Source organism: Ursus arctos, unplaced genomic scaffold (assembly GCF_023065955.2).
Source record: "Ursus arctos isolate Adak ecotype North America unplaced genomic scaffold, UrsArc2.0 scaffold_2, whole genome shotgun sequence".
In the NCBI taxonomy this organism is placed as follows: domain Eukaryota; kingdom Metazoa; phylum Chordata; class Mammalia; order Carnivora; family Ursidae; genus Ursus; species Ursus arctos.
In genome coordinates, this window is record NW_026622874.1 from 26,215,390 (window position 1) to 26,235,732 (window position 20,343).

The 20,343-nt window shown below is 56.9% G+C and overlaps 1 protein-coding gene across 1 annotated transcript in view; it reads right to left on the bottom strand.

Annotated features, from left to right (window-relative positions):
- Window positions 1-4,511: 4,511 nt before the first annotated feature.
- Window positions 4,512-20,343, bottom strand: part of QSOX1 (quiescin sulfhydryl oxidase 1) — a 35,252-nt gene continuing 19,420 nt past the window's right edge. The window contains exons 6-12 of the mRNA XM_026509155.4: window positions 19,162-19,307; window positions 17,265-17,399; window positions 15,089-15,218; window positions 12,799-12,921; window positions 11,889-12,036; window positions 8,105-8,284; window positions 4,512-6,382 (exon numbers count right to left, since the gene is read on the bottom strand). Of these exons, the coding sequence (XP_026364940.2) occupies window positions 5,622-6,382; window positions 8,105-8,284; window positions 11,889-12,036; window positions 12,799-12,921; window positions 15,089-15,218; window positions 17,265-17,399; window positions 19,162-19,307 (1,623 nt within the window). The 3' untranslated portion in view covers window positions 4,512-5,621. The remainder of the gene's footprint in view (window positions 6,383-8,104; window positions 8,285-11,888; window positions 12,037-12,798; window positions 12,922-15,088; window positions 15,219-17,264; window positions 17,400-19,161; window positions 19,308-20,343) is intronic.

The window sequence follows — 20,343 nt, forward strand, 5'->3', positions numbered from 1 at the left end:
AGCCCAATGCGGGGCTCGATCCCACGACCCTGAGATCATGACCTCAGCTGAAAGCAAGAGTCGGATGCTTAACCGACAGAGCCACCCAGACACGCAATATTTTATTTTTAAGTAATTTCTACACTCAACATGGGGCTCAAACTTTATAACCCCAAGATCAAGAGTCACATGCTCTTCTGAGTAAGCCTGCTGGGCCCCCACTACGTGCACTTTTAAATAATAAATAAATGTAGTGATATCGATGTTTATAGAAATGTATCCTTCCTGAGCATCTTATGTCAATACAGGCAAACTGATCTCATTCTTACGATTGCATATTTCATAATAGCCACATCCCTTTGTCATATTTAAGGAGCATCTTTTCCCAGTTTTTTTAACATGTGGCTTGATTTCACTTTTAACTTATTTTTTAAAATTGGTGGATCAAACGCTCACTTCAGTTAATATTTTCCACGGATTTTATGCTTACAAAAACAATAAAGTATTCTATGATATTTTCCTATGCCTTATTCTTTTTACATCACTGCGTATAGGGGCTCTTAGCTTAATTTTCAATCAACATTCTCCACGTCATTTGCTAAATAGCCCCTCCCTCTTCCAGGCAGAACTCTGTGACCATCAGCAGCTTTGATGTTTGAGGACTCACAGGGACAGTGCCCAGCAGGTTCAAGCTAGACGAGGTTCTTGGTTCCAACCACACCCTGCACTTCGGGGGTGGACAGCCTTGCAGACACACACTGGGGAGAGGCAAGTCATACCGTCCCGGTGGTGGAGGAAGGGGGTTTAACAGGCAGCACAGAGGCCCATTTTCCTCTGGATGAGCCTGGCAGCCCCAGGGAAAAGCCTTTTGCTCTCAGTATAGAGATGAACAAGTCTTGCCAAAGACATACCTGGAAACTTGCGAGCCCAGCCAAGTGGATCTTACCCTAAAATCTAAACAGATGCTCCTTGAGTCTTCCTTGACTCCCCCAAGGTCAACGTCCCCGTGGAGCACCCCCTTAATGTCATCCCCTCATGTTGGCAGAGGTTCCCCACCTTCGCCTTGTGACTTCTAGATTCTTTCCTTCCTGCCTGTGACCCAAGCCCAACACACACATTCTGCAAGCAGAGGTGAAGCCTGGAGAGAAGGGGCCAGGGTGGGCGAGCAGAGTTGGGCCCACCAACCCCGCGGTGTGCCCCAGCCACCGTCCTGGAGACGCTCACTGGGGGTGTTCTCCTCCAGAGCAGAGACCAAGGTTTTGAGGGGGGCCCTGAGGACGGTGAACAGGGTTGCTCCAGGAACTGGGATCCCGAGGGCATGGGGCCACTCACACTGTCGAGGAGATTGCACTGCTGGGGCCCAGTCGGGAGGGCAGGAGAGGATGAGAAGGGCAGTCGTTTTCCCTCTTGGGTGGGAAGGACCCCCAGGGCAGCAGAGGAAGGGAGAAAGCAAGTGTGAGGGACAGTCGAGGTGGAGGTTGGAAAAGCCAGGAGAAGCCAGGGCCCTGCACTGCTGTGGGGGACGCAGAGGCAGACCTGAGGAGGAGGCAAGCCAGGCCCAGGGGATCGGGGTGAAAATTAAATTGTTCTTGGAGTTCGGTTTAGTTCTTAAAGCCGTATACCTGTGAATGGTGGACTTCTTATCAACCTGCCTAAGCAGCATCCTCTGCTCTCATAGGAGGTTGGCCCTAAAATGAGGCAAAGAGTAAGAAGAGGAAGGGGTCCTTGGGCTTGCCCTGGAGTTAGCTTGGGGAGGCGATCCTGGGGGGCGCTCAGGCAGTGCTGGGGCAGAGGACACCCGTGGGGCACAGGCGGCAGGCTGGTGTGAGTGAGCTTTCCCTTCTCATAGTTGTCCTGGGCTTCCAGGAGGACACAAATCATAGAAGCTGTGATTTCCTTTGGTCAGGAGTCCTTTCTGGAAGGTTCTGAAGGGACAAGTCCCTCACTGAGCTGACGAGAAATCAGCTGAGATCACCATCAGAGACGTAAAGGCACCTTAGGGACCACGAAGCTTCATCTGAGGTGTTCACCTTAGATGTGAGGAGGCTGAGACCCAGGAGATGAATGGTTCACCCAATGTCAGATGCAGCTGGTTAGTGGCCAAGCCAGGGGAATGAACCAGATCTCCTCCTCCTTCCACTGCTGGTGACTTTCTCCAGGACCAAGACTGTGTGGGTCCTCTGGAGCCCATTCCTCACCCCCACACTTAGGGCACGATGTGCTGCACCTACCCCCACCCCGACCCCGACCCCGACCCCGACCCCGTGCCAAACCTGCTCGGGAGGAGCCAGGCTGGAGGGGGGGCCGCCCCCTGGGACCTCACCAGTCTGGAGGTGGCTTCTGAACCAAGCAGCCCCTCGGGCTTGTGATCCCCCCCCCCACTCCCCTCCCGCTTCCTGGCTCCTCATCCTTCAGGTCTCAGGGAAGCCTCCCCCAGTCCCTCCTGCTGGTCCCTCCTTAAGAGCATTCAGCACATTCTTTTCTCCTCTGTCTCTTCCTCTAGAGTGGAAGCCCTGCAGCTGTGGGACCCTCATCTTCTGGGTATCCCCAGCTTTAGTCCAGTGCAGCACTGAAAACCTCCTTACATTTTTTAAAAAGATTTATTCATTTTGAGAGAGAGAGAGCAGGGACAGAGGGAAAGGAAGAGAGACTCTCAAGCAGACTCCCCACTGAGCTTGGGGCCCAATGCAGGGCTGGAATTCAAGACTCTGAGATCATGACCTGAGCCCAAATCAGGACTTGGACACTCAACCAAATGAGCCACCCAGGCACCCCTTAAAATTTTTTTTTTTTAAGATATTATTTATTTACCTGAGATGAGCGAGTGAGAGAGAGAGAGCACAAGCGGGCATAGAGACAGAGGGAGAAAGAGAAGCAGGCTCTCCACTGAGCAGGGAGCCTGATCCGGGGCTTGATCCCAGGATGCTGAGATCATGACCTGAGCTGAAGGCAGGGGCTTAGCCGACTGAGCCACCCAGGCGCCCATTAAATTTTTTTTTAATGAAAATGTTTTTCTATGTTTTTTACTGAGAATTTCTTGTGTTCCCTATTTTTCTTTCTCGGACTTGGCATGTGCTGTCCCCATGGCCTTTTTCCTCTTCACTTTCCTTGCTAACACCCACTCATTTTTCAAAAGCCAGCTCAGCTGCCTCCACCTCTAAGAAATCGTTCCAGAACGCTCAGTAGGTAGCATCGCAGGCAGCGAGGAATGCCTCTGCCTTGCAGGGCTCCCATGAGGACACTTTCCTGCATGGGAGCTCTCCCAGGATGCAGGGAACCATCTAGAACGGCAAGCAGAGTTCAAGTCGCAGAAGACCAGGCTCCCAGCCTGGCAGACGGGTTGGAGGGAGAGACGGGCTGCTGGGCAAGCCAGTTTATCGATGCCGATGCCGCTGAGCGTGCCCTGGGGAAATCAAGGTGAAAGGCAGCAGCCCCGCTGAGGAGGGGCCCACCCTTATTTATCAATCAGAGTGGCTGGAACAGCCCAAGAAAGGCTTGGCTGTGAGGAGGCCTACACCCACTGCCGGGGCCCTACGGGGGCCTGCCTCACTGGAGCTAGAAGGGCTCTCTGCCCTTGACATGGAGTCAGGTCCCAGGTGGTAGAGGGGCAAGGCGGGTGGTCTTGGCCCGGTGTGCACTGGCCTGGGCCCTCTTTATCCTTCTTGCAGGCCAGGGTCACCCTGCCCAGTGTGCTGGCCTGTCAGCCTCCCAGCCAGGCCCCGGTGGGGCAGGGAGAGGGTCAGAGCCAGCTTAGGAGAAAGGAGGGGGCAGATGGAGGAGGGATGCAGAGAGGCTCCAGGATGGACTCTATCCGGCTAAAGAGGTAACACAGGGCTCACATAGGCAGGGATGGGGGGGTTGACCTCTGTCTGTGCTCCCCCTCCCAGCTGCCCCCGCAGAGGAAGCCTGCTAGGCATCCCACCTGCTCCACCCAGTGCCAAGGCCATCCGAGCAGAGTGAAGATGTCAGAGAGAACCCCAAATCGGATTGAGGCTCCTGCTCCCCCTTAATGAGGTTCATTATCAGCGGCTCTGAGCCTTGTAAAACCTGGCAGGCCGGATTAGGGGCAGGCTCTCTAATCTGGTTGACTCCTCCCTGCTGAAGAGCTAGTGCAGGCCTGCTCTCACAAACAAACCCTCTCCTTCCTTGGGAGAGCGCGGGAGATGCAGGACGCGTGCTGTGGAGGGCTGGGCAGGTGCAGCGGAAGGTTCCCGGGGCAGAACCGGAAGCACTGAGGCAGGTGTCCAGGAGGTTGGGGGAACAGGAGGCGGCGGCATTAGACCTCCACCAAGCTCTGTCCCCTGGTGGGGTGCCGGTGGAGACGGAAGGGGCTTGGGGCCAGAGGGCTCCGAGAGCTGAGGGGGGAGGGCCCCATCCAGGAGAACGGGGTGGTGCCAGGGCCCCCTGCCCCCTGCAGGGCAGGAGCTCTGCGAGCCAAGGCAATCACATGTGGCTGGATCCCCACAGAGGCCAGATTCTGTGCATTCTGGACACAAGGTCTCCAAGCAGCAAGTCAGAGAACACACCAGGGCTTGCTTTAACAAAAATAATTTATTCCACAACCCTCCCAAGCAGTGGGGTAGGGTGGGAATCAAGCATGTGTACAGAGCTACCCTCCCCTCTGACCCTTTTAAGCTCTACACGATGGGAGGTGGACCCTCAAGAGAGAGGATATTCCCCTCACTCCAGCACCCTCCACAAAGGTTAGCATCTGTTTTGGAGGCCAAAATCAAAAGACAAAAGACCCAGCTCTCAGAGGGGTAGAGCCCACTGGGGAGGAGCCAAAGCACATCTGAAGCAACCATCTTTTCCCTGAGGCTTTCCTCTTCCCTCACAGCTAAGCCCGGAGCCAAGGCACTAACGACACCAGTACCCCTCCCTAAATCCCACACAAGCCCCTCTCAGGTCCCGCCAAGCCAGCCACTCACCACCCAGCCCCGTGGCCATCACCTGTCCAAGTCCACACCAGCTCCAGCAGCAGAGGTCTGGGAAAGGAGCCAGCAGCTCTCCTCCCTCCAACCCTGACCCCAGGCCACACCTGGGAGACCAGCAGGGCTTTCAGAAGCTTCCAGACCACCACCACCCTCCCCCAAAGCAAACCCCACCCTGGAGTTACAAGGGGCCGGAGGATGTACAGGCCACAGAGGGCCAGAGGCAGTCCGTCCTTCTCCGGCACAAAGGCCTCCGTGTACCCCACAGGGAGGGGGATGGACGGAGCTCTGGAATATACTGAAGAGTTCTGCTCTAGTCCACTAGACCTGGATGGAGAACCTGGGCAACTATGGCCATGCTTGCCCCAGTTTAGGGCCAAGACCAAGTGGAGACACGGAAGCTTCAGCGAGAACGAGGCGGGACTTCAAACAAGGTAAAAGAGGAATCTGGGGCTGGGAGGCCAGGGACTGAGCCTCCCAACCCCTCTGCCCAAGGCTGCTTTCCGCTGTGCTGTCAGATGAACACAAACCCTACGCATGCTTTCATGTCTACGGAACATTGCTCCCCAGAAGGCCCAAGGAGGTTCATTGGAGCAAATGGTTTCCCTGGATTTCCCTGGACAAGGAACATGGGAAGAGGGGGGAGGGACAGGGGGCTGGAAGAGCACGAGTGGCAGCTCCCATCTCTGCCCCCCTCCCACGTCGAATGGTTCAGGCTGCAGGGTGGCCAGCATGGCCCTTCAGTGCCCTCATCCTGGCCCGGAAGTAGGTGTAGACGGCCAGGAGGCCCATGAAAGACAGGGAGTAGAGCCCCACACAGAGGCTGATGTCCAGGTGGGAGAAATTCCCTTCCAGCACCTGCAGCCACTGGTCCTGGCCCCGCACGGGCCCAGCCTCTGGCTCCCCCTCAGGAATGCTGGCCAGCTGCTTTGAGCTGCGACCCACTCGCCTCAGCTCTGAAGGGCCTCTGGGGAGGTTCTTCTCGGCCAGGAACTCAGCCAGCAGTACGGCCCCTGTGTCTCGCTTGGTCAAGTGTTGCTGCCCTTTCGGCTGCTGCACCTTATCCCTCTGAAGCTCTGCTATGTGCTCGGGAGGTCCCTGGTCTGGCTCGGCGGGGGCTGTACCGAGGCCAGTGAGCATATCCTGGGGGTGACTTGCCCTGAGTCTCTCTGCTGGAACGTCAGGAACAGTGGTTCCGGGGGACTTTGTCCCTGGGCCCACCATGATCCCCGCCTTCTCAGGGCCCAGAGTAAAATTTCCAGCTGCCATCCTCTGGGCAACCATCCGTGGGCCCAGCCGAGCAGAAGACACGTCCGGGACGACATTGCTCGGGGAGAAGTGGGTCTTGAGGAATCGGAGGGTGTTGTTCAGGTCCCACACAGGCGTACCCCGGAGTTCGTCGTGGCAGGGAGAACACAGTTCACGGGGTGGCCACTGCACCTTGGGGAAGTGGGGGTCCTCGCTGGCAGCACCTGGGGAGGGAAGCACACACAGGCTGGTGGTGACCGCTGGGCCCACCTAGGAGCCCAGACCCCTTTCCTCACTCAGAATGCTCGCTTCCTCATCTGCAAAAAGGGCTCCCTACTGCCCTTGGAAATGATGGGTTGGGGAGAAGCCAGGTAACACATAGCACAGGGCCCGTGCAGCCCGAGCGCCGTGCTGGGGCCACTCTGGCCACGGAGGACTCCCACCGTGAGGCCACCACAGCCTCCTAGGGACGGACGACAGCTCCCTGCTGCCCCTTCCTTACTTTCGTAATTAAAGGAGAAACATGTTTTAACACAAGAGCTCATGGCACGTGGACATTCCACAGGTGTTCTCCTTTATGCCACAGCAGCCCCTTGGGGTAGGAGTCAGTGGGATTTCCTGCTCAGGCGGCCTCCGAGGAGGGGGACGTAGGGGCGCCTGGGGGCCTGGATGGGGAAGAGGGCACTCGGGAGAGTCAGGAAGTTACCCTGATGGCTGGCACAGTGGGCAGAGCCCCCCGCGGAGCCCCAGAGGGCCTGCCGCTGGCTCCCCGCCCGGGGTCACCCCAGGGACGCCCATCAGCCCAGGTCTCTTGGAGGAGGCACCTCTCCTAAAGGGTTTCACACAGCAGAAAAAGGTGCCGGCCAGAATGAAGCAGCAGCAAGTGGTGGGAAAGCTGGGATGGTTATTTTGGGGTAAAGACATCAAGCAGATTCCAAAGGTCCCTTGAGAAGTCGTAGTGACCAGCCTTGCCAAGTGAGCGCTGTTCCCAGTTTGATCTGGAAGGACCCCACCGCAGAGGTCAGGGTCTTGTCTTCCTTTGGGCCCCTCTAGGAGAGGCTTCAGATGGCGCCTCCAGCGGCAGCTGGGCCCCCTGGGGAAGCACGGAGCCTGCCCAGGTCATGGGGCTGGAGGGTCAAACGGACCATGGGGGGGGGGCGGCAGGGAGGGGAGGGGTGAGAGGAGAGACAGGCACGTGTCTTCCTTTCCTCATTTCAAAGCCCACCAGAAGGCCCCAGGAGACAGAGAAAGCGCCACCACCTGCTCCATTCAGCTCCTTTAACCTCCCACCGCTGGGGGGGGGGGGTCTGTGGGCCACAGATAAGCCGGCTCGATCACAGATGGCTCCCTCCCCACCCGCTGGCTTCTGGTCACCCTGGAGTTTAATGCTTCTGCCTATTGGATACATGAGACTCCTGTGCCGCGGGGACAGAAAACACTAAGTGGGGACCCTCAGAAGACAAGGCCTCCCCCTATGGGAATCAGCCAGTTTCTTCTAGGAAGGACATGGTCTTTCTCTTCCAGCACATTTCATTGCTAGACCCCTCCCAGTGGGTAGAAAAGCCGAGCTCTCTCCTTCCTGTTGGTTTGAGTAAGGAAGGGGCCAGCAGCCAGAAGGCAGAACAGGGGAGGCAGGAGAGGGACCCCAAGAGTTCCAATGAAGGGGCCCTGATGCAGGGGAAAGAGTGAGCAGTGGCGCTGGAAGACTACAGTCCTAGAGTGTCAAAGCCTTAGTTTCCTCATCTGGAAAATGGGTCTAAGGACACTGCCCTACATCAGCAGGGCAGGCAGAGCACGTGGAAGGGCTCTGCGCACTGTGACACACGGGGGGTTACTTCGGGGACAACGAGCGTCCGGTCTCCTATCTCTGGTCCAGGTCCCCCACCCCCCCCCATCCCCCTCTCCCTCTGTGGGTGACTCTGGCCTTGGAGGGGGCCCTTCCTTACCGGCGAGGCGAGCGTTGACCTTGTTGTGGCTAGACCACAGCCAGAGCACGGCGCTGTTCAGACTCTCCACCCGGTGCATGGAGGCCGCAGCCATCTGCTCGAAGTGGCCGGCGCAGTCCCGGCAGCCGAAGAAGAAGCGCACGTAGGCGCGGATGGCCTGGAGGACCTCCTGGGCCTTGGCTGCAGGGAGGGGACACGCTGTCCGGTCACGGGGGCCACGGGGGCCACGGGGGCCCGCCAGCCCCACCTTCTGATGAGGGGCCCGGGGTCTCTTTGCATACCCGTCCACCTTCCAGGGGTCACTTTAGAGTTGACCCCATCTCCTCCCAAAGTCCTAAATCCCAGTTCCCTTTCTCTGCCACTCATCCAGGTCCCTGTCACTGACTGACACTCGGGATAAGGTCCAAACTCGTCAGCAGGACACCTGGGCTGAGACATGTTTGGAGAGGCAGGCAGGGGCCAGACGGCCCACCACCTGTTCCCTGCACCCCTCCTGTGCCCAACCCACTTTAGGCTTCCTGTTCCCCCAGGGACTGCCTCAGGGGTCCCTCCGGATCTCGCTCTGCACATTCCCTGCTTTGTCTCCATCTCCCCTCGCCCCCCCACTCCCTCCCATGGGGCCCCCTGGACTGGTATCCGCACCCACCTTTGAATACTCCCCTCACCTTCCTGCCCTGACGCTGGGCTCCCCAAAACATGCCCCCCTTAAACCCTTTTGTCTTCCACACTCCTCATACGTCAGGCCTGGGGGTGGCGGAAGGACCCTCCCGGCTGTTGGTTGCTTCCGAACTCTCCTGTTGCAAGACCCCAGTCCCTCAAAACCGAACTCACGGTCCCGGCCCTCCATACACTAGGACTTCAGCACCCCACTCTGCGTCCTGCTCACGACCCCTCCCTGTGCCATCATTCCTGGCAACCTGAGCAGCCCTGAAGGCCAGGCCTCGCCTCTGTCCTCCTGGGCCTCCTCAGTGCTGCCTTCAGCCCAGCCGCCGCGGCCCCGCAGCTGTACTCGCCTCCCCCTCCTGCCTGGTGCTCTGGACTTCACCCCTTCTGACCTCCTCAGGATTTCACCCCTGTATATATATTCCTTTGTTAGCACATCACTGATTTTTCCCTTAATACGGGACTGTTCCGACTGGTAAAGACAACTGCAATAAAGACATCCCTCTCTGACCCCAGTGACGGCCCCATTAGCTCCAATTTCGGGCCCCTTATTCTCTCTCCACCCCATCTAGCCAGGCCCTTCTCACCCCTGCTCCACCGCCACCGCGCCTGCCAGAGAGCTCCTGGCCTGGCAGCACCTCTGGCAGCACCACGGCCCCCACGCAGCTGGCGACACCCCCCCTCCTGCCGACACGGGGTTCTGAAATTGCAGTGGCTGCTCCTTCGCAGGCTCCTTTGCTGGCTCCTGCTCCTCGGCAGAGGCCCCGACGCTGCGCACCCCAGAGCAGCACAGGCCTCTGCGCCGTCCTCTGCCTGCCCAGCCCCCAGGCTTTACCTACCACCCACACGTCCCTGCCCACAAGGCTTGCATCGCTACCCTGGACCTCGTCCCTGAACCCTGGACTCACCCATTCACATCTCCATTCAGACAGCTGGCGGGCATAGACCGCGGAGTCCCCCCACCGTCTACACCCTCCCATTTCTCAGCTCACAGAACCATCATCCGCCAGATGCTCAGGCCCAACAGCTCTGGGGTCCACCCTGGGTCCTGGCTCCTATGTACACTCCTCAGACAGTCTGCCCCAGACTCCACCCAGCGCCACCTTCAAAATACTCCCAAATCTGACCGCTTCTCCCACAGGCCACCTACCGCTCTGCTCTGGGCCGCCACCCCCCTCTCCCCGGTGCATTCCACCACTGCCTGGGGCAGCCTGGCCTCCCCCCAGCAGTCTCTCTAGAGCCCCGACCATTGGTGACACTGCCCTAGGAAACTCCCTAGGGGCATCTCATAGCGCCGACTCAGAAATCCCAACGCTTCCCCTGCTGAGACCCCCAGGCCTGCACCTCTTCTGCCACCGCCCCCACCCCAGGCTCTACCACTGGCCTCCTTTTGGGGCTGCAAACACTCCAGACTTGTTCTTGGCACCTGCTCGTCCTTGGCCTGTGTGATGGGCTGTGCTGTGTCCACCCACAGTCGTATGTCGAAGGCCTAACCCCCAGCATGTCAGAACGGGACTACATTTGGACAAAGAGCCTAAAGAAATAATTAAGGTCACATGAGGTCACCAGGGTGGGCTCTAAGCCATAGGGCCGGTGTCCTTATAAGAAGAGAAGACTTGGACATGGCACACACCCAGGGAAGACCTCGTGCAGACACAGGGAGAAGATCGCCATCTATGAGCCAAGGTCTCAGCAGATACCGACCCTCCTGACACGCTGACCTTGGACCTCCAGCGTCAGGAACTGTGAGGAAATCAGTTTCTGTTGGGTAAGCGCCCCAGTGTGGAGCACTTTGTTAGGGCAGCCTGAGCAAAACAAGTGCAGCCTGGAAACCTGGAAACCAGGGGTCCACGCAGGGCCACCTCCTCCGAGAAGCCTCCCCAAGCCACCCTGTCTGAACACAGCCCCCCTCCCTCGTCCCTCCTCCCCACCACCTAGTGCGTCGTCTTCAGAGCACTCATCATCACACCTGAGATGATCTACCTGTAAGGTTACTCCCGCCCCTGGAATCCTGGCCCCTGAGGCAGGGACTTCTTGTCTCATGCACCACTGTACCCCCTCCTAGAACAGGGCCCGGCCCTTTTTAGATGTTCCGTAAAAACAGGCTAACAGACCGGCTGGCTGGCTGGCTGGCTGCACGTGGCAGCTCCTCTAATTCCCTCTGCCTCTGCTCAGCTGTGGGGCGCTCTTGCTTCCTAACTCAGCTCCTGTCCCTCCATCCGTTCTAGCTCACCTCCTCCTGGCCCTCCCCACAGCATGGAGCACTTCCTGCCTCTCGCTGCAGGCCCCCTGCCCCAGCTCTGGGCCTTGGCACGCTGCAGGGCAGCTCTCTGCCCACCTGCCCCACCAAGAGCAGGGACGCTTTCTTTCCCACTACTGCACTCTCCAGGCCGAGCCAGTACCTGACATAACCCTCAGTCGGTGTGGACTGGATGGGACGCCTGCCCTTTGGTCGTGAGGCGAGAGTGTGAGGCAGAATGGGTGGTGGAGGGCAGCCGCACAGTTTGAGGAGGGAACAGGGCAGGAGGGGCAATGCGTTTCCCCAGCTTCCCTTAGAAAATGATTTTTCAGTTGGTTGAATGTCCGACTCCTGATTTCAGCTCAGGTCATGATCTCAGGGTTATAAGATCGAACCCTGCGTCAGGCTCCGTGCTGGGCATGGAGCCTGCTTAAGACTCTCTGTCTCTCCCTCTGCCCTTGCCCCCCAGCTTGCACACTCTCTAAAAAAAAGTGGGGGGGGGGAAAGAAAAAAAAGAATGATTTTTCCGTGGGAAACAATAAAATTGTTCAAAGCACACAGTATCAGCCACGTAGACTGAAACAGAATTCTTTCCTTGACAGGAGTACAAAAAATAGAAGCACAAATTTTTCACAAAGTTCTGTAAACAGAGCAAGCTTGTGGCTCCAAGAAAGCCAGAAAGAAACCTTATGCCCCTGAGCTCGCCCAGGGCACCACGCTGGGGCCGGGGCCAGGACTGGGTGGCTTCTCCAGGTCCTCCCCATTCTGTGCGGAGGGCACCGGGGTCAGCTGCAAGGGCAGACTCTGCTACATCTGGGCCCGCAGCAGGGAGCCTGTGGAGAGCAGGGCAGGGCCAGGCAGGCGCACAGGCCTCGGACTCACCTGTCTCTTGTGAGTGGTCTAAATTGTGCCGAGCTGCTTGCACCGTCAGGAAATGAAAGAGGATCCACAAGGAACAGGGAAAGCCCCGGAAATGTGGCTCGCTCCCCTGGCAGCCAACCCAGTTCACCTTCTTGGCAACCATAGTGCCCTAAGGAACACATACGTGCATGAGTGCATATATGGAAAAGAAAGAGAATGGGATGGACGGTAAGGAAAGAAGCTTCCAGGAGACTTGAAGGTAAGCACACAGCCTTGAGACAAATGAGGTCCCTCCTCAGTCTATCACCTGGAAGGTGGCATCTCCCACTGGCTACATCCGTCAAAGGAGAAGCAGATCTGAAAAGCTGTGACACAGAGCAAGTCACATCCTTATTCTAGCCTCGGCTTCCCCATCTGTAAAAGGAGGGGTTTGGCCTCTGAGGTCCCTTCGAGCTTTGGCATCCGACACATCTGTACGGCTGTGTGCCTCTGCTGGCTGCAGGGGGCCAGCTCTGCAGAGAGTGGATGCGCGGGAGCCCAGAGAGGTGCCCCTGGAGAGGGCCAGACGAGTCGTGTGAGGGGGCCAATGTGCCTGCAGGCTCCTGGGAGCGCCAGCAACAAACTCGCTCACATTCGGTCTTGCATTCTGGCCCAACCACCTACTGGCTCTATGACCTTAGACAAGTTACTTAACCTCTCTTAACCTCAGCTTCTCCATCTGCTAAATGGGGATAAGAGCTACCTCCCACTAATGCTGGGAAGATTAGATGAGATGTGCATGCAGACAGCTCAGTAAGTAGCCGTTCACTAATTATTGATGGAAGGGCCCAACCAAGACCGTGGGTGAAGGAGGTTAGAGGCTACAGGGTTAACCCCTTCCACCCCCACAGTCACTGAGGACTCCGAGGTCTTCAGTTGCCCCCAGACTCACCTCCTTCCTGTTGTCCAGGGCAGCTTTAAAGAAACTGTAGGGGATTTTCTTTCTCTGTTGCCTCTTGAGCCAGTCATTAATGGAATGCAGGAAGTTCTGGACTAAGGGCTGGCCGGGGAAGTGCTGTGGGAGGCACAAGGGGAAGCTGGGGAGGGAAAAGCAATTCCCCCGGAGCCCCGCAGCTCCACGGAGGATAGGGGGCTAAACAGAAGTGAGCCGAGGCAGATTCCTGAAATGCTCTGAAACCGCCAGGAAAACATTCTGCCTCAGACACAAAGGCGGGTTCCTCGCTACCTTTGCTCTGGGGCACCTGGCAAGGCGAGGGAAGGGGTGGGGAGAGGACCGAGGCTCTAAGTGAGGCTGGGCCCTTCAGGCCTCCCTCTCCCAAGGCTGACCCTGACCCCACACTGCCCCTGGGAGGAAGGCTGAGCACCTGCGTGGCTTCCCAGGGCTGCTGGGAACCTGGGCCACGCAGTCCTCTCTGCGGGAGATCTTCTGACTGACCAGCTGACTGACTGTGGGGTGAGGCTGACGAACAGCCTTTCATCTGTATTCCATGGGCTGCTGGTGGGGACAAGCTGGCCCGGGGGCTTATAGCCAAGGTCCAGACCTTGATGGTCACTCCCAAGAGTCTCCGAGGAACATGAAAAGCTACTCTGACAATAAGTCAACTGAAATCTGATTAGTATCAGCACTTTAAAACCACAAGGACTCCAGGGAGGAGGACAGACATGTGTGCGTGCGTGCGCGTGCACACACACACCCAGAGGCGGGGCAGGAGCAGGGAGGGATGCCTGCAGAGCAGGTCAGATGAAACCACCAAGACACAGGTCAAGAGGACAAAGACACTGAGAAACTTGTGGAGGAAAAAGAGCAAAGAATGATCACTACACAGAAAAACCTGCCAGTGGATCCAGTCCTCTGAGAAAGTCATTACAGATTCCCATCAAACCTCCAGGGCTGGCCACTGGCCCCGAGGGAGAAGTGGCCGGAACAATCCTGCCTTTGACACGCTCCCTCTCGGTCAGCTCACCAGGGCCTCTGGGCTCTCTACATGAATTTACAGCTTCAAGTCAGCGTTTCTCACTGACCTTCGCCCATCATCCTGACTTGGACCCTTCCTCCTTCTCAGGCCCTGGTGTCAGGAGGAAGGATGAATTAAGGGCTCTGGACTTCAGGGAGTCACCCTCTGCCTGGCGCAGGAAACGCTGGTGACCGCACGCCACCCAGTGGCCAGTCCCACCAGCTGCTTCCAGGAGAGAGCAGGGATCTGGGGGAAAGGCTCTGGCCTCAGGCTGTAACGGCACCACACAGACTGAGCCAGGTGGGCTGCAAGGCCAGCGCTGGGGTGAGGAGGGGAACAGGGACCAGGCTGGCAGGCAGTTCCTGAGGGGGAGGCACAGATCACCCCCAGAGGGAGTCCCAGCTTCCCGCAGACCTGGCACCCAGGGGCTGAGGGTGGCTGCGTCAGCAGTCAGGCTGTGGAGGGGACCAGAGCCCGCATCTGACTCAGCAGTCCTCAGCAGCCCAGAGCCTTGGGTTTTAAGTAGGGCAGCACTGGCAGTGGATCTGGAAGCAAACAGAAGAATGCGGGGAGGGAGGAGGAGACAGGTGCAGAAGGAAGAGGGCCTGCATCTCACCTTCAGGGATGAGGAAGAGGTGTGGCAAAGAAAGGACCACAGGCTCTGGGGCCAGAGACCTCAGCTCAAATCCTCACAACAGCTCCCCACTGAGAGGTATAAGACTAGTCCCTTGAACAACCTGGGCCTCTGAAATGGGGGTAATACTTGCCACTGTGCAAAGGTAAGAGGATTACATGCCTGACACACAGCAGATCCCCAGTAGGCAGGAGCTACACTTCAGAGAGTAGCCATGTTGGCCAGAAACCACACAGGAATAAAGAAGGCATGGCTAGGGCCAAGAACCTGGTCAGACTGTGATCAGTGACTGGGAGGGAAGAGAGGATATTCAGAAAAGCCTTCTTTCCTTCCCTGTGGCATCCACGGGTCCCGCTTCCTCAGTGACCACGGCAGGAAGTGGGAGGCCACACTCCAGGCTCAGACTGTGGTGAAGGACTCAGCAGGAACATCCCCAGGACAGCTGGCCCTGCCCTACCCAGCCACCTGCCCAGGGTGGGCTGGGAAGGGGGCCGACCCTGCCCAGCGCAGGGTATGACTGAGACTGCAGGGTAGCAGCCCGGGGCGGACGGGGACAGGTGTGGGTCCAGATGTCCAGCCAGACCGGAGCTCCCAAGGGAGGTGTGGACAAGGGAGGCTGGGGCCCTGCTCACCTGGGCCAGCACTGCCATGAACTTTTTCAGGGCTACCAGGCGCTGCCCCTCCAGGACAGAGAATTTGCCCACTTCCACCCGTAGGATGTAGTGCAGTGCAGAATCCAGATCAGCCATGTAGATCTTGGAGCTGAGGACCCAGGAGGCAGAGAGAGAAGGGATGTTAACCACAGGCCAGGGGCTGGGGACGAGCACCCAGCACTACAGGGAGAGAAGGGGAGGGCCACTGCTGATGGTTACAGAGTCCTGTAAGTCAGCACTGGGCTCTGCCACGAACTAGCTCTGTGACCCTGAGTGTATTACCTCTCTGAGCCTTAATTCCTCAATTCTTACAGTAAATAAATAATAAATTGCTCATGGGTAGGTTGCTGAGAGGAATAAATAAAAGCACAAATGTAAACCCCTCAGCAGCTCCTGGCATAAAGCAGGGGTTCCCCTTCCACAGCCTCAGGGCCAGACCCTCCTGTACTCCTTAAAGGTGCTTTTAATCAGGCTGCTTGTGGAAGGTTGAGTTTCGTTCCCTGTTCTGAACAAAGACCCCTAGGGACAGACAGACCAATAGGTGCACCCAAACAACGTGGCTCTGGAAAAGCTGGGCCCTCTTTGAAAGACCAAGGCAGGGCATGGTGGGAGCTGAGGGGTTAGGAGGGGAAGTGGTGTGTTTTTACTTGGGGCCTGATGTCCTTGCAGCTGCCAGGCCTTGGGTAGCAGGTGAGGCTCCATGTCACGCCTCTTGGGCTGATCCCAGCCCCGGGGGAAAGGCTGCAGTTTCCCAGCTGGCTGCCCCACCCCACGCCCATCATACTCGCTTGCGGTCTGGGCTCGGGGTTCTGAAGCAAAGGGCTCGTCATGTGTTGGCTGCTTCTCTACCCCTGCCTCCTGAGGCCTGGCTTCTGGCCTCAGTTCTACAGGGAGCCAGCTCTGGGAGGCAACTCCGTCCGACCTCACCTGTAAAATGAACTGACTACCCCTGCCGTACCTATCTCCTCATGCTGCGGGGAGCCAACGGGGTCAGCTAACGGGGTGAGCACGGTGACCACCTGTGCTCCACCCTCGGGGCAAAGTGCCCTCTCTGGGCCCCACGGTGCTGTGCTGGGTCTCGGTCCCTCTCCATTCTTGTGGTCTGCCTCAAGATGTGGCCCCATGACCAAAGGAGATGATGTATGGAAGGTGCCCAGCACAGAGCCTGGCACCTAAGGCCAGTAAGTGTCTGCTGTTATAATTTGAATGATGTGAATGACCAGAATGTGAATGACCATAATGACTGTTCCCTCTTGTCAGTCTCTCTTTCCTTCTTACCTGATTTACTAAAAATCTCTCCATTAGTACTTTCTACCCTGAAAGTCCTTCATGCTGGGATGCAAAATCCTCTGGAAATCAGATGACCTTTCCCCCAGTTCTCTTGTACAGTCTCCTTGTGGAGGCCACCTTCCTGATTACAGGTCTGAGCTCCCCAGTCAGCCATTTCTACTTGGTATACAGCCGGATGCCAGCGCCAGAGGCTTATAGCCCCATCTCCTGCCCAACGAGCAGGAATTCTACTGCAAGAGCAGAGCCAAGGAGCCTTGGAGAGAAAAGCAGCTTCCTCATGGTTACGTCTGTGCACAAAGATATAGGCTACCCTGGAAGGTAGTGAGCTCTCCAGCACCGGCGGCATTCGAATGAGGCCAGTAACTTCCTAGAAGGGACTGTAAACTTTCTGGGGGAAGGGACTGCATGTCTGTACACATCTGTATTACAGCGCCTACTGTGTCGCAGGTACTCAAAAATATGTGCGGAAGAGACCGTTGCTCGGGTGGGAAGTTGGTTGGAAGGCCACAGATTTTCCTAAACGGATTCTGCTTATTCTTGAATAGCGTTAAGTTTAAGGAACGTGGGCACTGGGAAGTATTCATTCCATTATGGAGGACACACGTAAGTGCTGTGTGGCACCTCCCATGGTCAGCAGAACGGGGCTGGCCACCGGCTAACAGTTGCTTCTCCCACACCACGACGACTCTGCCGTGTATGGTCAGCAGCCAGGGGAGCCCAAAGGCCAAGGCCAGCCCTCGGGGGACTGGAAAGGCATGTGCTAAGCTCAAGACAGGGAACACAGTGTGGTCTGAAGTCGGGGGGTCTGTGATCAGAGGCAAGGGTGGGGGGAGGGAAGGGGGGTGGGAAGTGGGTGTGGCCTTACCGATCTGCGACTTTCCACACAGTGGGAGCGATCATGTGAGCAGTGGTTGGCACAACCTTGGTCGGGACAGACTCCCGGGGGGCCCTGGAGAACCTTTGTAGGTAAGCGGTGTAGAAGGACCTGGATTCCACAAGCCTGTGAGGGAAGAAACCACAGAGGGGAGGCAGTGAGTATGGAGAAACAGATCCCAGGATGAACTCACGTCAGGAGAGCAGGCAGGTGGCTCAACTGACAGAAATGTTTATTGTTTTAATTTATTTTTTAAAGATTTATTTATTTATTTTGGAGAGAAAGAATGAGCACAAGCAGGAGGGGCAGAGGGAGAGGGAGAGAATCCCAGGCAGACTCTGCGCTGAGCGTGGAGCCTGACGTGGGGCTCCATCTCATGACCCCGAGATCAGAACCTGAGCCAAAACCAAGAGTCAGACACGTAACCTACTGTACCATCCAGGCATCCTTGACAGAAGTGTTTGGTAAGAAATATTTGAATCTGGTTCTGTCTCATCCTCAGTGAGGTCAAACCAAGGCACCCAGGCCTCACTTTAGCCTTTCTATTCACCACTCATGCTGCGGAGGGCCTCTCTGACACCAGTCTGAGGTCAAAGTCCCATCTGGAAACACAGCGGGACTGAGGATTCCTCGGCCTGCCCTGGAGGGGCTGCGGGATGGAGCTACTACTGCCCATGGAGGGGATGGCTGGGTCTGACTACCTTCACCAGAGACCAAAGGAGGTGCCTGCTCACAAGCTTGCTCTGAGGTAGCAGAGGTGACATTCCTCCCCAAGGAAGTCAAGGGAGTTTGATACCTGGTTTTCAAAAAAACAGGGAGTAACAACAACAACACTAGAATTCTGGAATCCTTGTACAATCCTTTTGATTTCTTTCTCTTTTCTGATGGCGAGTCCTCAAGGGCAGGCGACACCCCCTCCTGGTCACGGCCGTCTGGAGGGAGGGTGTGAAGACCAGCAGCCGTGTGACGGGACACCCCAGGGGAGCTGGCATCGGGCAGCACTGCTTTCCACTCTGCTGTCCCGGCCCGATGTTTCTTGATGAGCAGATGGCTCAGGAGCAGCATCGTCACAAACAATTTTCCCCTCCACCAGCTCCAAGTGAGGAAACAAAGCCTCCTCTCCCCACCAGGACTGGCACTATCTGTCCCTGCCTGTCCCCCTGCAGCCCTCAGGCTCCCCCCCACCCCCACAGAATTCCCTGACGAGGCCGGCCCGGTGCTGTTTGGTGACTCGGGCTGGCAAGGGCCAGGGCCCGCCCTGCCCGGCCTCCGTCCAGGATGGCACTAATGGCCCCGCGGAGCAGCTCATTGGGCATCTCAGGCAAGTCTTGAGCTCCCTGGCCCTCGAGCTCCTGCCTGCAGGAGCCAGGCGACATCAATCATCTGCCCAGGGAGGGCACCGAGGCACCATCTGGTGCCATTTAACGGGCCATTCAGCAGCGGGAGCCTGACAGAGGGGCTGCGGCTGGCCTGATTGTTTTCTCTTGGCATTTTGGAACTGGCTATTGTCTAGCTCCTAATGAACTTTTCTGCAATTAGAAAACCAAAGGGAGGGAGGGTCAGGCATATCTGAGTGCCTGCCAGGCCTGCAGCCTGCCAAGGAGACTGTGAACAGAGGACGATGGGGACTAGGGCAGCAGGGGCGATGGTGCAGGAGCAGCGGCGGTGAGTGCACCAGGGGCCTGAGGCCGGACTCCTGAGCTGGGGGCCAGGGCCGTGTGCCTGGCACTGCACCCCCCCCCCCCCCCGGGCAGGTGGCTGCTTCTCCTGCAGAGGGGACTCCTCAGAGGAACTGCAGGAGAAAGAACTTGGCAGGCTTCTCTAGGCAGGGAAGAAAGGATGCACGCAGGGGGAGAGGAGAGGGGACAGGGAGAGGCACGGCACTCACACGTGGACTCGGGAGGCAGAGCCATTCCGAAACAGCAAGTAGCAAGATGGGAAGTCGGTGACTCCAAACTTGCTCACCACGTCACCCTCTGTGTTCAGGACCCTGCGCACTGCTATGCCCTGGTGCTGGGACAAATCCAGAGTCACCTACAGAGACAGACAGACGTGTCGGGGGTGGGGGCCAGCCACTGGGCAGAGGGAGCCCTGGGCAGGCACCATCCAGACTCTACGCCTTTCAGAGAACGGACGAGTGTGCTGAGTGAGTCTCCCGCCACCAACCACCTCTACCCCACAGGGGATAAGAGTCACACACTGCCCAGGACAAGGGGCCTTGGAACTGTGCACACCACACACCTTGAATTCCCTAGGACAGCGCAATTTAATATAAGTTTCTTTCCAATGAAAGCAATCTGTAGAAGGCATAATAAAATGTGGTTTCATTTTTATTCTTATATTTATAAGGCTTTCTATCTATATTACAAATCAGAAAAACATACTTTGACGTGATTTTATTTTTAGAAAGAAATAAGGGGGAAAATCATTATTACCTAACATTTATTGAGTAGGTATTGGGTGTTTATAGATTGCTTCACTGAATCTTCAAAATAATGGTATGAAACAGGAACTATCATCAGGAGACTGAGCCGGCAGGCACAGTCTACTACGGCTGCCTGGGTTTGCATCCTGCCCCCCCTCCCAAGCCAGCTTCAACCTCCCCTGACTCAATTTCCTTACTTGCAAAATTGGAATAATAACGAACATACCAACCTCAGCGGGCTGTTAAGGGAACCGAAGGGGTTAATTTTATAAAATGTGTAACGGTGACTGGTGCATAGGAGGTATGTAAGTGTTCATTAAAAAAACTAAAATGCCTATTGCACATGGAAACACGGAGGCTGAGCAGTGAAATCAAGTGTTCGGGTGACAGTCTGCAAGCGCCTGAAATGGGCAATAAACCCCAGTTCAATCCGGCTCCAGAGTGTGGGCTCTTGGCTACTGTGCCTCCTGCTTCTCAAACTACCCATCTCTGAGCACTTCTGCGTGGACACAGGATCCCTGCCCCTGGGGACAGGTCGGAGGATATCTGATTCTAATGATCATTTATTAATCACTTCCTCGTGACAGGAATGACCCCAGGCCTGGACTGGGACCCCAGAAGGGTCAGGCAGTCCTTCAGCAAAGC